Here is a 13,820-nt window from a genome sequence, read left to right as displayed (position 1 = left end):
GAAATTAAATTCTTCAATGAACAAATGCTTTCAATTAAACAAAAATTTCCACACATGTCTAGTCCTAGTTTCCCTAAATCTGCCTGCTGACAGGGCTCAACTACACTCAGATTGGACTTTTGGCAACTCAACTATCCCAGTATCCAGTCTGGCTTCTTTTTTCAACCACTGATGGTCTGTTAGGTACCACGAAGGCAATAGAAGGTCCCAAGCTTGAGCATGAGTTGGAGCACACAGCGAAATACGTAGGCTCCTTAGCCATATAGGGAAGATGTGGACAGAGGTTAAGGTGCAATCAGTGTACTACATTCAATATTAATAATTTTAAACAGATTTTTTGTTGTGGAATTCCAATTTAATATATTTATGCTTTATATTAACTTAAACCCCCAAAATACATATTACTGATACTCTGTGTTATCTTGTTGTGTTTTCACCAAGTATCCATTATTAACATTCTACAGAACATCAACACAATGATAATATACGGCTGATATATAAACACAGCATGCCACACACACACACATCACTGGCATGCAAGACAATTACCTCTCGTTGATTCATCCTCAATTGGTTGTTTGAACAAGGTTATATCTTTGAAAGTACAAAGAAATAACACAACTTTGTCGTGCTCATTCCTTATTGGTGCAATTTGCATATAAAACCAAACGGGAGTTCCTGCAGAGAGGAAAAAATTGGTGGTGATTCTGGATTACACAACTGATAACAGAGGACAAAAATGTTTACATCTATAAATTACAAGAAACATGCAAGAGCACTGCGGCCATATACATTTATCATTTTAATGAATCTGACATTTAGCTCAAGTGATACTGAAGTGCTTGTGTCAGCTCTGCAAGCTTCTTTGGAGAAAGAGCCAACACTGAGGAGGCGAGCAACGCTTTCCAAGCTCCCTCTTGCTGGGACATTCAAAAAATGTTTCAATTTGCTAGGAGTTGCCCTTGAGAGCCACTGGCTGGCACTTCAACACAGTGATGATCATTAAATCTCTCGTATATAAAGAAGCAAAAGGAGTGGCCAAATACAATCAAGGTGACATCTGTCACTAATAGTAAAAAAAGGTGGTCCAGATAAACTACTGTTGGCACTACTGAAGAAAACAGATTTTTTTGGGGGAATCCCCAAATAATAATTAAATGTGAGAGGTTTGAAAAAATGCAAGTGGTGTCCAATTGTTAAAAAAAAAATCCTAAGCGTCACAGTTCGCAAAAAAAAAGTCTGCAATCTGTGTCAAATAAATAATAGTTCAGAAAATAAGTTTGCCAATATCTGCCACAATTGAAGTGTGCAGCATTGTACCATGAGCATGGTGGCTCAAGACAGTCATTATGATTTCTGAACCTAATAATACACATTGCGACACGATAGTTTATGTAAAATGCAATTGACCACAATCGGACATCTCACATTTTTCTACAAGGACTAATCATAGTTTATTAGGCCAAGTGTAATATTTAGCTTCCATATATTGTGACTGTATGAGCCCTTGCCATGGTGTGAGGTTAGGTAATGGATATGGGAAGGACACAGGATTCTCAAAGTTACGGTTTGAGAGGATCCAGGGTGTGTATTGTGAGCAGAGAAATCTGTCTAATATGTTTTCTCTGGGTTTTGTAATCCCAGATCAGGGCCTGGAGTTTGAAGGTTTTAAAGTGTTTTGGGTGGGACGAAATCTTAAATTTTGTGTTTGGGCTTTACTGGATGCCTGCAGCGTGTGTGAGTGCACAGGTGTACAGGGTCATTATAAGCCAGGTCTGATGAGAGCTCAAGGCACTTGCTGCCATTCTGAGAAACAGCCTTTGTGTGAGGCTAGTGGTGTGCTCTAGCCAGGAGGGGAGACTTGCTCTTAAGACGAGACCCCATGTTGGGGGGACATCTTGCCCATAGACCTGGAAAAGTCAGGACAGCTACATGGGTCCAGAGAAACTGGGAAATCTGAGGTGACTAGCGAATCCAGGGAGGCTGGAAGGAGTCTCAGTTACCAAGGAGTGTGTGAGTACCCGGGGTACTGGGAGAACCTTATCAGGAGGCCAAGAATGGGCCCATACAGCAAGATGATGTGACAAGTGAACCTGAAGTACCCATGGTCTAGGAGACCAGTGCTATGAGCAGCAGTACTGATAAAGATTAGCCAGCTGGGCTAGCATTTTTCAGTTTCTGTTTTTGATGCTGAAGAATCTGTCTGTGAACTTTACTGCTGTGTGAACTTTGTTTTTCCTTTTGAATAAAAGTAGGTTTTTCCTTAAATACAGATCTGTTGGCTGTGGACTAACTTTAAAACCGTTCACCACCTCTAGGCTAACCAAACTCCATATAATATGCTTATTGCATAAACCAAAGCATAGATTAATGATATATGCAAAGTGCAGTTACCCATAGAAGACTATTAGCTATTAAATGGTATCACTTTAAATGAGACAAGGCAACAAAAGATTACTACTGATTGGTTGGTGTTGTTACAATGGCTAATTAAAAAGAACAGTCACCATTAAATAAGCACTAGATGCTTATCAGTTCAAGTAGCATATATTTGCCAAGCCCACCAATGTCCTGATAAAAATTACAATAAAAAATGTTGCAAATAGATAAATACCTACATATCTGCCACGTTGGGCTGACAACACAGTTTCATTTTTGTACTGAAAACTCAACCAGAGTTGCCAGAATTTTGAAGCTTGTGATGGTGATGATGGTTGGTGATAATATAAGCGCTCTTGCTTGCTACAGGGACAAGGTATAAGAAAAATCAATCATGGGAAGTGTTCAAAAGGGAATGAGAGGGAGGTTTAGGGGTAAATTTGGTTAATATTATGTCTGGATATATAATTTAATTCCAAGGGCAGCCATTTTGTTATATACAGGTGCATCTCATAAAAATAGAATCAGAAAGTTAATTTATTTCAGTAATTCAATTCTAAAAGTGAAACTCATTTAGTTTATATAGATGTGTTACACACAGAGTGATATATTGCAAGCATTTCTTACTTTTAATTTTGATAACTATGGCTTACAGCTAGTGAAAACCAATAAAAAAATAGGATTTTTAATACAGAAATGTTGGCTTTCTGAAAAGTATGCCCATGTACAGTATTATATGCACTCCATACTTGGTTGGGGCTCCTTTTCCATGAATTACTGCATCAATGAGGTGTGGCATAGAGGCGATCAACCTGTGGCGCTTCTGACGTGTTATGGAAGCTCAGATTGCTTTGATAGCGGCCTTCGGCTCATCTGCATTAATGGGTCTCGTGTCTCATCTTCCTCTTGACAATACCCCACAGATTCTATATGGGGTTTAGGCGCGTTTGCTGGGCAATCAAGCACAGTGATACCATGATCATTAACCACTTCAATACCAGGTACTTAGACACCTTCTCACCCAGGCCAATTTTCAGCGCTGTCGCAATTTGAATTGCGTGGTCATGCAACACTGTACCCAAACAAACTTTTTATCATTTTGTTCCCACAAATAGAGCTTTCTTTTGGAGGTATTTGATCACCTCTGTGGTTTTTATTTCTTGCGTAACAAATAAAAAAATACTGAAAATTTTGAAAAAAAAACAAGTTTTTCTTTGTTTCTGTTAAATTTTTTGTAAATAAGTACGTTTTCTTCTTCAATGACGGGCACTGATATGGCTGCACTGACAGGCACTGATACGGCGGCACTGATGGGCACTGATGAGGTGGCACTGACGGGCATTGATGATGGGCACTGATAGGTGGCACTGATGGGCACTGATATGCGGCACTGATGGGCACTCGTAGGTGGCATTGATGGGTACTTATGGGTGGCACTGATAGGTGGCATGGATGGGCACTGATAGGTGGGCACTGATAGGCATGGATGGGCACTGACAGGTGGCACAGATGGACACTGATGGGTGGCACTGACACTGATTGGTGGCACTGACACTAATGGGTGGCATTGCTGGGCATCACTTAAATATAATGGTGCCGGTGCCAATCAGTGCCCATTTGTGGGCACTGATTGGCACAAATTGGACACATTGGGCACATGTGGATGGCCATGGGGTACATAACTGGCCATCCACATGCTGCCCGCTTTCCTGGTGGTCCTAGTGGCGTCCCTGGTGGTCCAGTGAGGTCATCTGAGAGGGGGCTGCGCTGATAAACAGACCCCCCCTGTCAGGAGAGCCGCCGATCGGCTCTCCTCTATTCGCGTCTGTCAGACGCGAGTGAGGAAAAGCCGATCAACGGCTCTTCCTATTGACATCGTGATCAGCCGTGATTGGACACGGCTGATCACATGGTAAAGAGCCTCCGCCGGAGGCTCTTTACCAAGATCTGTGTGGCGGTGTATCAGATTGACACACCGCTCCACCGATCGCCGTGATGCGCGCCCCCACGGGTGTGCGGCGGCATGTTATCCTGCTGGACGTCATATGACGCCCAGTCAGGATAACTGAACCACCGCCCGGCCGTCAATCTGCTATAGGCCGGGCGGGAAGTGGTTAAACCAGGTATTGGTACTTTTGGCAGTGTGGGCAGGTGCAAAGTCCTGCTGGAAAATGAAATCAGCATCTCCATAAAGCTGGTCAGCAGAGGGAAACATGAAGTGCTCTAAAATTTCCTGGGAGAGGAATTTCCTGGCCAGCAAATTCGTCTGACCTAAACCCCATAGACAATTTGCGGGGTGTTGTCAAGAGGAAGATGAGACACCAGACCCAACAATGCAGATGAGCTGAAGGCCACTATCAAAGCAACCTGGGCTTCCATAACACCTCAGCAGTGCCACAGGCTGATCACCTCCATGCCATGCCGCATTGATGAAGTAATTCATGGGAAAAAAGCCCAAAACCAAGTATTGCTATACTGTACACAGACATACTTTTCAGTAAGCCAAAATTTCTGTATTAAAAAGCATTTTTTTTATCGGTCTTATGTAATATTCTAATTTTCTGAGATACTGAATTTCGGGTTTTCACTATGTGTAAGCCATAATCATCAAAATTAAAAGAAAGAAACGCTTGAAATATATCACTCTGTGTGCAACACATCTATATAAAATATAGAGGGGGGGGGGGGGTTCCGAAAAGCGGAAGTTCCATTTTTGTGTGGAACTCCGCTTTAAAGTAAAAAAATCCCAAAACATCTAATCAGTGAGAAAATGAACAAGCTAGGCAGTCTTCATTTCTCAGACTCACAGAACACTCATGCAACTTAACTCAGGAAACCTGAACTAAAATCAATATAAAATAAAGAGATCTTTATAATTCTTAAATAAAACTTCTAAGCCAACATGATTGGGATTTTAAAATCCATCCTTGAAGTCAGCCTTTAAAAAGACAAAGTAAAACGTTTAAAATGTTGTTTTACTTATTTTATTATATAGCACTATATTTTTTGACTTTTTTATTATTTATTTTATGTAAAAAAAGTGTAAGTTCAGCTTTACCAAAGGGCACCCTATGCTATCCCATATAGGTAAAGCTACAGTAAGGCCCCTTTCACATGGGCACCTCCATATAGCAGATTCCGCTTTCTCAGTGGGGGATCTCTCCGCTGATCCTCGCTAAACAGGCGGATGACAGGTCCATGTCCACTTCGCTGTACAGAGCGGATACGGACACAGTCCCGCTCTCCTCTATGGTGAAATCAGATGGAAATGGAACGGATATAAAATAGGACCACCATCTGTCTGTTTTTGGCGGACAGGATCGGATCCGATGGTGGTGGGTGTCAGCAGACATTTGTCCACTGACATCTGTCGCTCCATAAAGGAGACTGGAGGGTTCGATCAGGTGCACCTGAAAAACTGACAGGGATGGAGCAGCTGCCCAGATCAGCACCCCCTAGTGCCTTGGAAGGAAGTGCCATCCTGTTCTTTCAGGTCACATGTGCACAGTCCTCAAACAAAAAGGGAGCCCTGGCTGGAAGGTTTAACACAATATGCTGCTATACCCATTTGGGACAGCATAGTGAAATATTTGGTAAACATGAACTTGCACTTTAAAATGTATATGAACTCTTATGCCCCGTACACACGGTCGGATTTTCCGACGGAAAATGTGTGATAGGACCTTGTTGTCGGAAATTCCGACCGTGTGTAGGCTCCATCACACATTTTCCATCGGATTTTCCGACACACAAAGTTTGAGAGCTTGCTATAAAATTTTCCAACAACAAAATCCGTTGTCGAAAATTCCGATCGTGTGTACACAAATCCGACGGACAAAGTGCCACGCATGCCCAGAATAAATAAAGAGATGAAAGCTATTGGCCACTGCCCCGTTTATAGTCCTGACGTACGTGTTTTACGTCACTGCGTTCAGAATGATCGGATTTTCCGACAACTTTGTGTGACTGTGTGTATGCAAGACAAGTTTGAGCCAACATCCGTCGGAAAAAATCCTAGGATTTTGTTGTCGGAATGTCGGAACAAAGTCCGACCGTGTGTATGGGGCATAAGTCTATTTTTTCAGTATGACTTACAGCATACAGTTAATCAAATAGTTTCTTGTGAATTGGTTGCAAAATTTGTTAACTTGGAGGAACTGCCAGCAACAGCACTTCCTGTCGCAGGCTGAAAATGCTATGCCATTCAATTAGAAGCAATGCTATCAGCAATATCAGTAAAAAAAAAGGCTCAATCTATATAAAAAAATGGTAAAAAAAAAAAAAAAAATCAATTGTGTCCAGTGCTGCATAATTATTACAGCATTTAAAATAAAAAGAAAAACTGCCTGGTAATGTCCTGGGTGTTATGGGCTAGCTTTTTTACTTTAAATAGTTGTAAAGGGATAAAACAAGGGAAATGTGTATGCATTGTGATGAAATATACAGATTTTTTTTTCCTGATGCACCATTTACCTTTACTACTATCACAAGGGGAAACAAGCCCTCTACATGATAATATATAGGGAGAGGTCTATTACTGGTGAGATTTCATCTCGCTTCCAGGCGTGTTACAAGTGGTATGCTACCCAGAAATGTAGTTGCCCTCCACCAACCTCCACCCACTGGCAATGATCTGCAAAGACAGTCAATGCAACTGTGGCGCAAACAATCTTCGATATTCCTAGAAGTGTTGGAGGTGCCTGAATAAAATCTGTTGCCAGCAAGATAGGGGAGTGATATTAAAAAATAATGCCAGCCTAACCCATAGGAAGACAAGAGCCTTTGATCATTCAGTTTATGTGTTCAGGAATAAAATGGTGACTGGTTCTCTTTAAGCAGCATGTTTGTGATTAATTTCATTATTTCATAGTTTTCTCACAAACGGTTTAAGCCCTAGCTCGTATTATATAATAAATAGAAAAAATCCTCCGGCAGCTGCGTTTAGTTCTCCTCCCAGGTGGTCTTCCAATGGATGCAAAACAAGTATTCCACAAGGGAGAACACCACACATGCGAGAAGAACTCCTGATATTTATAGATCGTGATTCATGGCACATATTACTCTAAAACATTTGTAAAAGCCATCTTACCAAAACTGATTTTTTTTAAATCTTTCTAGTTCTTCCTTCACATGAGGATCTTAAAGTGATATTAAACCCTCAGTTTTTTAACCACTTAAGCCCCGGACCATTTGGCTGGCCAGAGCACTTTTTATGATTCAGCACTGCGTGGCTTTAACTGACAATTGCTCCCAAACAAAGTTGACGTCCTTTTTTTCCCACAAATAGAGCTTTCTTTTGGTGGTATTTGATCACCTCTGTGGTTTTTATTTTTTGCGCTATAAACAAAAAAATAGCGACAATTTTGAAAAAAGCGCATTATTTTTTACTATAATAAATATCCCCAAAAAATATATAAAAAAAACATTTTTTTTCCTTAGTTTAGGCCGATACGTATTCTTCTACATATTTTTGTTAAAAAAAAAAAATCGCAATAAGCATTTATTGATTGGTTTGCACAAAAGTTATAGCGTCTACAAAATAGGGGATAGTTTTATGGCATTTTTATTAATAATTTTTTTTTTTTACTAGTAATGGCAGCGATCAGCATTTTTTATTGTGACTGCGACATTATGGCGGACACATCGGACACTTTTGGCGCTATTTTGGGACCATTCACATTTATACAGCGATCAGTGCGACTGGCGGTGAAGGGGTTAACACTATGTGGCGCTGTAGGGGTTAAGTGTGTCCTAGGGAGTGATAACTGTGGGGGGGAGGGGCTATGTGTGACACAACACTGATCACCGCTCCCGATTACAGGGAGCTGTGATCAGTGACAGTGTCACTAGGCAGAATGGGGAAATGCTTGTTTACATCAGACGATTGCAGGTATCCCCGTGGGACCCGCGATCGCACTCACGGAGCTCGCGGCGGGCGCGCACGCGATGGCACAGCAGCAAATTTAAAGGGACGTACCTGTACGCCCATTTGCCTGTCCGTGCCATTGTGTCGACGTAAATCTACATGCGGCGGTCGGCAAGCGGTTAAGCATTTTTGTAAGCAGAATAAATTATTTACTGAGTATGCAGCTTCTTTATCTTTTAATTCTTGTCTATGTTCCAGTTTAAGCACGTGCCATGGCTGCTTCCCCAGTTTTCCTGTTTCACGGTGGCTACTTTCTCTTGCAGCTTCATATGGAGCCACCCTTCCATGCAGGGACTAAAGCTGTGTCTCCCTATACTGTGTATATGAATAGAAACACACAGCCTCTTAGTCCAGAATGATAAGGCACTGCCCTGTTCTTCCTTCCTCCTCCCCTCTCCATTCTTCAGACTGACTATAGATTGCACTGTTCATTGTTAATTTTCTCCTGAGTAGACCAGAAGTTCAGGGAAGCAGCACTATGAGGGCTGGAGCCAGCAGCTTTGAAATTTGTAGGCTTCAAGTGCTTCCATAAGAATTATGCAAGCATTTTTTGAGGGGAATGTTTCTTTTATTGTGCTCAATGTATTAAAGGTTTTTTTTATCCTAATGCATTTTATGCATTAAGATAAAAAGCCTACTGTGTGCAGAAGCCCCCCTCAGCCCCCCCAGACTTACCTGAGCCCCATCTCTATCCAGCGATGTCCACAAGTGCCTTGGCCGTCCAAAAATCTCCCTCCTGATTGGCTGAAACACAGCAGTGTCGTCATTGGCTCCCGCTGCTGTGAAACGCAATTAGCTAATCAGGAGAGAGAGGGGATGGTGCCGAAACGCAGCTCCGTGTCTGAATGGATACAGGAAGCTGCAGCTCGGCTCGGGTGCCCCCATAGCAAGATGCTTGCAGTGGAGGCCCTCAACAGGAGGGAGGGGCCAGGAGCTCCAGCCAGGGACGCGAGTAGGGGGAGGATCTGGGCTGCTCTGTGCAAAACCACTTCACAGAGGGGGCAAGTATAACATGTTTATTTTAATAGAAAAAAAAAAACGAGACTTTACAATCACTTTAAGCTAAAAATGCTGAGGGTTTAATACTGCTTTCAATTCAAAAATTCACTTTTCACTTGTAAACAACAAAAGGTACATTTACAGGCCCACTGGGATCTGGGAAAAGTAAGGCCAAGTCAGGATGGATTCTGGATGGTATCTACAGTATAGGTACTGCACTTTGCCCTTAGCTCTTTGCTTTTTGACCAGATTCCTCAAGTGGGACAATCTTGTTGCAGGTTGTTAAGTATTCCTCATTTAAAAACAGTTCATTTAAAAACAGTTCACCAATCTGGTAAACATGACATTATGATATACATACTGCTCTTCTTGTACAAGAGGACTTCAAAACAATTTGACTCGTAGTTCTCAAACGTCTGCCTAACTTTTTCAATTGTCTTCTTGTCTGTCAGTTCGCCATACATAAAACTGCAAAACAAAGGAATATTTCGCTTAGAATGAACAAGTTTATTTTTATTATTTTTTGCAAGATTTCAGAGAATAGACATGAAGAAGATGAGGACCTATGTCAGTACCGGCTTCAAAATCCAGGTTTGGTTTGAGCATCTCTTTGTAAATGACCAGAGTATTTAAAAGCAACTAACCACCTTCTATGATGGTATTAAAGGCTGAATTGAAACCATGTCATTTAGTGGACATACCAGGGTAAGTACATAGATACAAGTACATCTAATAAATACACAGTGACATCACCTTTTAGCAATAACACAAATGGATATGGCTACACTTACCCCAGCCTCCATCTGACAGTACATTGGCATTGCAAATGATTGCTGAGCCACCAATCACTCACATTATTGGAGCAGTATACATATATTTAGATTTTTTAAAAATACTTTCAGACGTCTTCAGGACCGTCATGTAGCATAGTGTCCTCTCCCTATCTGGATCTTCTACAGCAGTGCCTCGTCTATGATGCAGAAATGACAATCTCAGCACAGCTCTCTGCATCATTTTACTATCAGTTCAGAGTGGTGCGGTGGTGCCCCTCTGAGGCGGGTCTACAATGCCCTGCACGCTCAGTATGTCCTCAGCACAGTTGGGCTTAAACTGAAACTTAAAGTGTTTGCAGTCAAATTAGAGAAAACCCCATTATACACTATATTTCCAAAAGTATTAGGACAAATGCCTTTACACGAACATGAACTTTAATGGCATCCCAGTCTAATGCCCCATACACACGGTCGGATTTTCCGACGGAAAATGTGTGATAGGACCTTGTTGTCGGAAATTCCGACCGTGTGTAGGCTCCATCACACATTTTCCATCGGAATTTCTGAAACACAAAGTTTGAGTGCAGGATATAAAATTTTCCGACAACAAAATCCGTTGTCGGAAATTCTGATCGTGTGTACACAAATCCGACGCAGAAAGTGCCACGCATGCTCAGAATAAATAAAGAGATGAAAGCTATTGGCCACTGCCCCGTTTATAGTCCCGACGTACGTGTTTTACGTCACCGCGTTTAGAACGATCAGATTTTCCGACAACTTTGTGTGACCGTGTGTATGCAAGACAAGTTTGAGCCAACATCCGTAGGAAAAAATCCTAGGATTTTGTTGTCGGAATGTCCGAACAAAGTCCAACCGTGTGTACGGGGCATTAGTCTATTTTTTCAGTATGTTTGGCATCATGACTTACAGCATACAGTTAATCAAATAGTTTCTTGTAAAATTTGTTAACTTGGATGTACTGCCAGCAACAGCCCTTCCTGTCGCAGGTGTACGGGGCATTAGTCCGTAGGGTAGAGCTGCACAATTAATCGTCAAGAATCGTTATCGCGATCTTGACTAAAGTGTTTCACAATTCTTTCTATGCAAAGAATTCTCTCTGCTCTTCTGAAGCCACAGCCCTCATAAGAAAGGAAGAGAAAAACCGGGCAGTCTGCCAAGAAACAAAACATTCTTTATCAGTTGAACTGAAGTATAAACATTGTAACAATTTGTCAATGGAATAGACTTCCTGTGTAAGTGAAAAAAGTTTAACCACTTAAACACTAAACCTTTTTCTGACATTTGTTGGTTTCAAGTTAATATTTTTTTTTTTTTTGCTAGAAAATTACTTAGAACCCCCAAACATATATATTTTTTTAGTAAGACACCCTAGAGAATAAAATGGTGGTTGTTGCAATATTTTATGTCACACTCTATTTGCGCAGTAGTCTTTCAAATGCAATTACTTTAATAAATTTAAAAAAAAAAAAAAAAAATCTAACCAGTAAAGTTAGCCCATTTTTTTTTTTTTGTATAATGTGAAAGATTTTACGTCGCGAGAATCGTGATCTTTTTATTCTAAGCAAAAAAATCGTGATTCTCATTTTGGCCAGAAATGCAGCTCTGCCGTAGGGTTCAATATTGAGTTGGCCCCCCCTTTGCAGCTATAACAGCTTCAATTCTTCTGGGAAGGCTGTCCACAAGGTTTAGGAGTGTGTCTATGGGAATGGTTGACCACTTTTCCAGAAGAGCATTTGTGAGGTCAGGTACTGATTAAGACAAGAAGACCTGGCTCACAGTCTCCGCTCTAATTCATCCCAAAGGTATTCTATCGGGTTGAGGTCAGGCCAGTCAAGTTCCTCCACCCCAAACCCGCTCATCCACACTATATTGGCAAAAGTATTGGGCCATCCATCCAAATAATTTGGTAGATGGGAGATTATGGTGTGAGGATGTTTTTCAGGGGTTGGGCTTGGCCCCTTAGTTCCAGTGAAGGGAACTCTAAAGGCACCAGCATACCAAGACATTTGGACAATTTCATGCTCCCAACTCTGTGGAAACAGTTTGAGGATGGCCCCTTCCTGTTCCAACATGACTGTGCACCAGTGCACAAAGCAAGGTCCATATGTACATGGATGAGCGAGTTAGGGGTAGAGGAACTTTACTGGCCTGCACAGAGTCCTGACCTCAACCCGATTGAACACCTTTGGGATGAATTTGAGTGGGGACTGCGAGCCATAAGCTAGCATTGCTGTTAGCCAAAGTAGAATTGGAATTTGATCTATATGTTGTTAGATTTGAACCAGATGACCCCACCATTGAGCTTGACCCCCGACTTGATCAAACATAGCTGCATGTAGCGCTATACAAGTTATTCATTCATTAATGAAATTTAATATCTGGCTTTTTTAATTTCCTCACATATGCTCATTATGAGATCCATAGTAAAAGCACGGAAATTGAGGTAGATACAAGTATACTGCTGCTCTCTCAGCTGCTGCCACTCACTCTGGTCTCACAGAATGGCTGAAATAGTTAAATAATACTGTTTTTTTAGTCTTATGATGTTATCTTAACCACTTCGCTACCCAGCCATAGTAATATGACGTCCACAGATGGGATCTCCCATCCTGGGTGGACGTTATATGGCGGCCTGGGCTTCCCGGCCGCCTAGGGGGCGCGAGGGCGCGCGCCAGCCGCGTTACTCGGGGCCCGGTGTGCATGCCGATGTCCGCCGGGCACCCGCGATTGGCCGTTAACCGGGCCGGACCGTGGATCTGTGTGTGTAAACACACAGATCCACGTCCTGTCAGTTGTGAGGAGAGCAATCTGTGTTCCCAATACAGCGGAACACTGATCAGTCTCCTCCCCTTGTACGTCCCCGCCCCCTACAGTTAGAATCATTCCCTAGGAAACACATTTAACCCCTTGTGTCCCCCTAGTGGTGAACCCCTTCACTGCCTGTCACATTTATACAGTAATCAATGCAATTTTATAGCATTGATCGCTGTATAAATGTGAATGGTCCCAAAAATGTGTCAAAAGTGTCCGATGTGTCTGTCATAATGTCGCAGTCACAAAAAAAAAATCGCGATCGCCGCTATTACTAGTAAAAAAAATATATATATATATATATTTTTTAAAAATGCCATAAATCTATCCGGATTTTGTAGATGCTATAACTTTTGCACAAACCAATCAATATACGCTTATTGCGATTTTTTTTACCAAAAATATGTAGAAGAATACGTATTGGCCGAAACTGAGGAAAAAATGTGTTTTTTTTAAAAAAAAATTGGGATATTTATTATAGGATGAATTTGAGTGGGGACTGCAAGCCATAAGCTAGCATTGCTGTTAGCCAATGCTAACAGAAAAATTGTCGCTCTTCTTTTGTTTATAGCGCAAAAAATAAAAACCGCAGAGGTGATCAAATACCACCAAAAGAAAGCTCTATTAGTGGGGAAAAAAGGACATCAATTTTTTTTGGGTACAACGTCGCACGACCGCGCAATTGTTGCTTAAAATGCGACAGCGCTGAAAACTAAAAATTGGCCTGGAAAGGAAGGGGGTGAAAATGCCCTGTATTGAACCGGTTAAATAAACGCTCCTAGACGTGAACGCGGCAAAATGCGACTAAGCGAGGCATGCAAACGCAGCTAAACGGGCGTTTTTAAACGCCAGTTTCAAGCTGGCATAAAAATCATTCAGAAGAGGTTGCCTCAGCGTCCCGTGTACATTAG

At 41.7% G+C, this 13,820-nt stretch overlaps 1 protein-coding gene across 2 annotated transcripts in view; it reads right to left on the bottom strand.

The window, feature by feature from the left end:
- Positions 1-13,820, bottom strand: part of KCNH5 (potassium voltage-gated channel subfamily H member 5) — a 550,163-nt gene that overhangs the window by 391,611 nt on the left and 144,732 nt on the right. For both annotated transcript variants that reach the window (XM_073610317.1, XM_073610318.1), the window contains exons 3-4: positions 9,666-9,772; positions 550-678 (exon numbers count right to left, since the gene is read on the bottom strand). In XM_073610317.1, the coding sequence (XP_073466418.1) occupies positions 550-678; positions 9,666-9,772 (236 nt within the window). The remainder of the gene's footprint in view (positions 1-549; positions 679-9,665; positions 9,773-13,820) is intronic.

The sequence above is a fragment of the Aquarana catesbeiana genome, linkage group LG13 (assembly GCF_042186555.1).
Source record: "Aquarana catesbeiana isolate 2022-GZ linkage group LG13, ASM4218655v1, whole genome shotgun sequence".
NCBI lineage: Eukaryota > Metazoa > Chordata > Amphibia > Anura > Ranidae > Aquarana > Aquarana catesbeiana.
The sequence above is the reverse complement of the archived record's forward strand: the minus strand, read 5'-3'. Positions and strand labels throughout refer to the sequence as shown.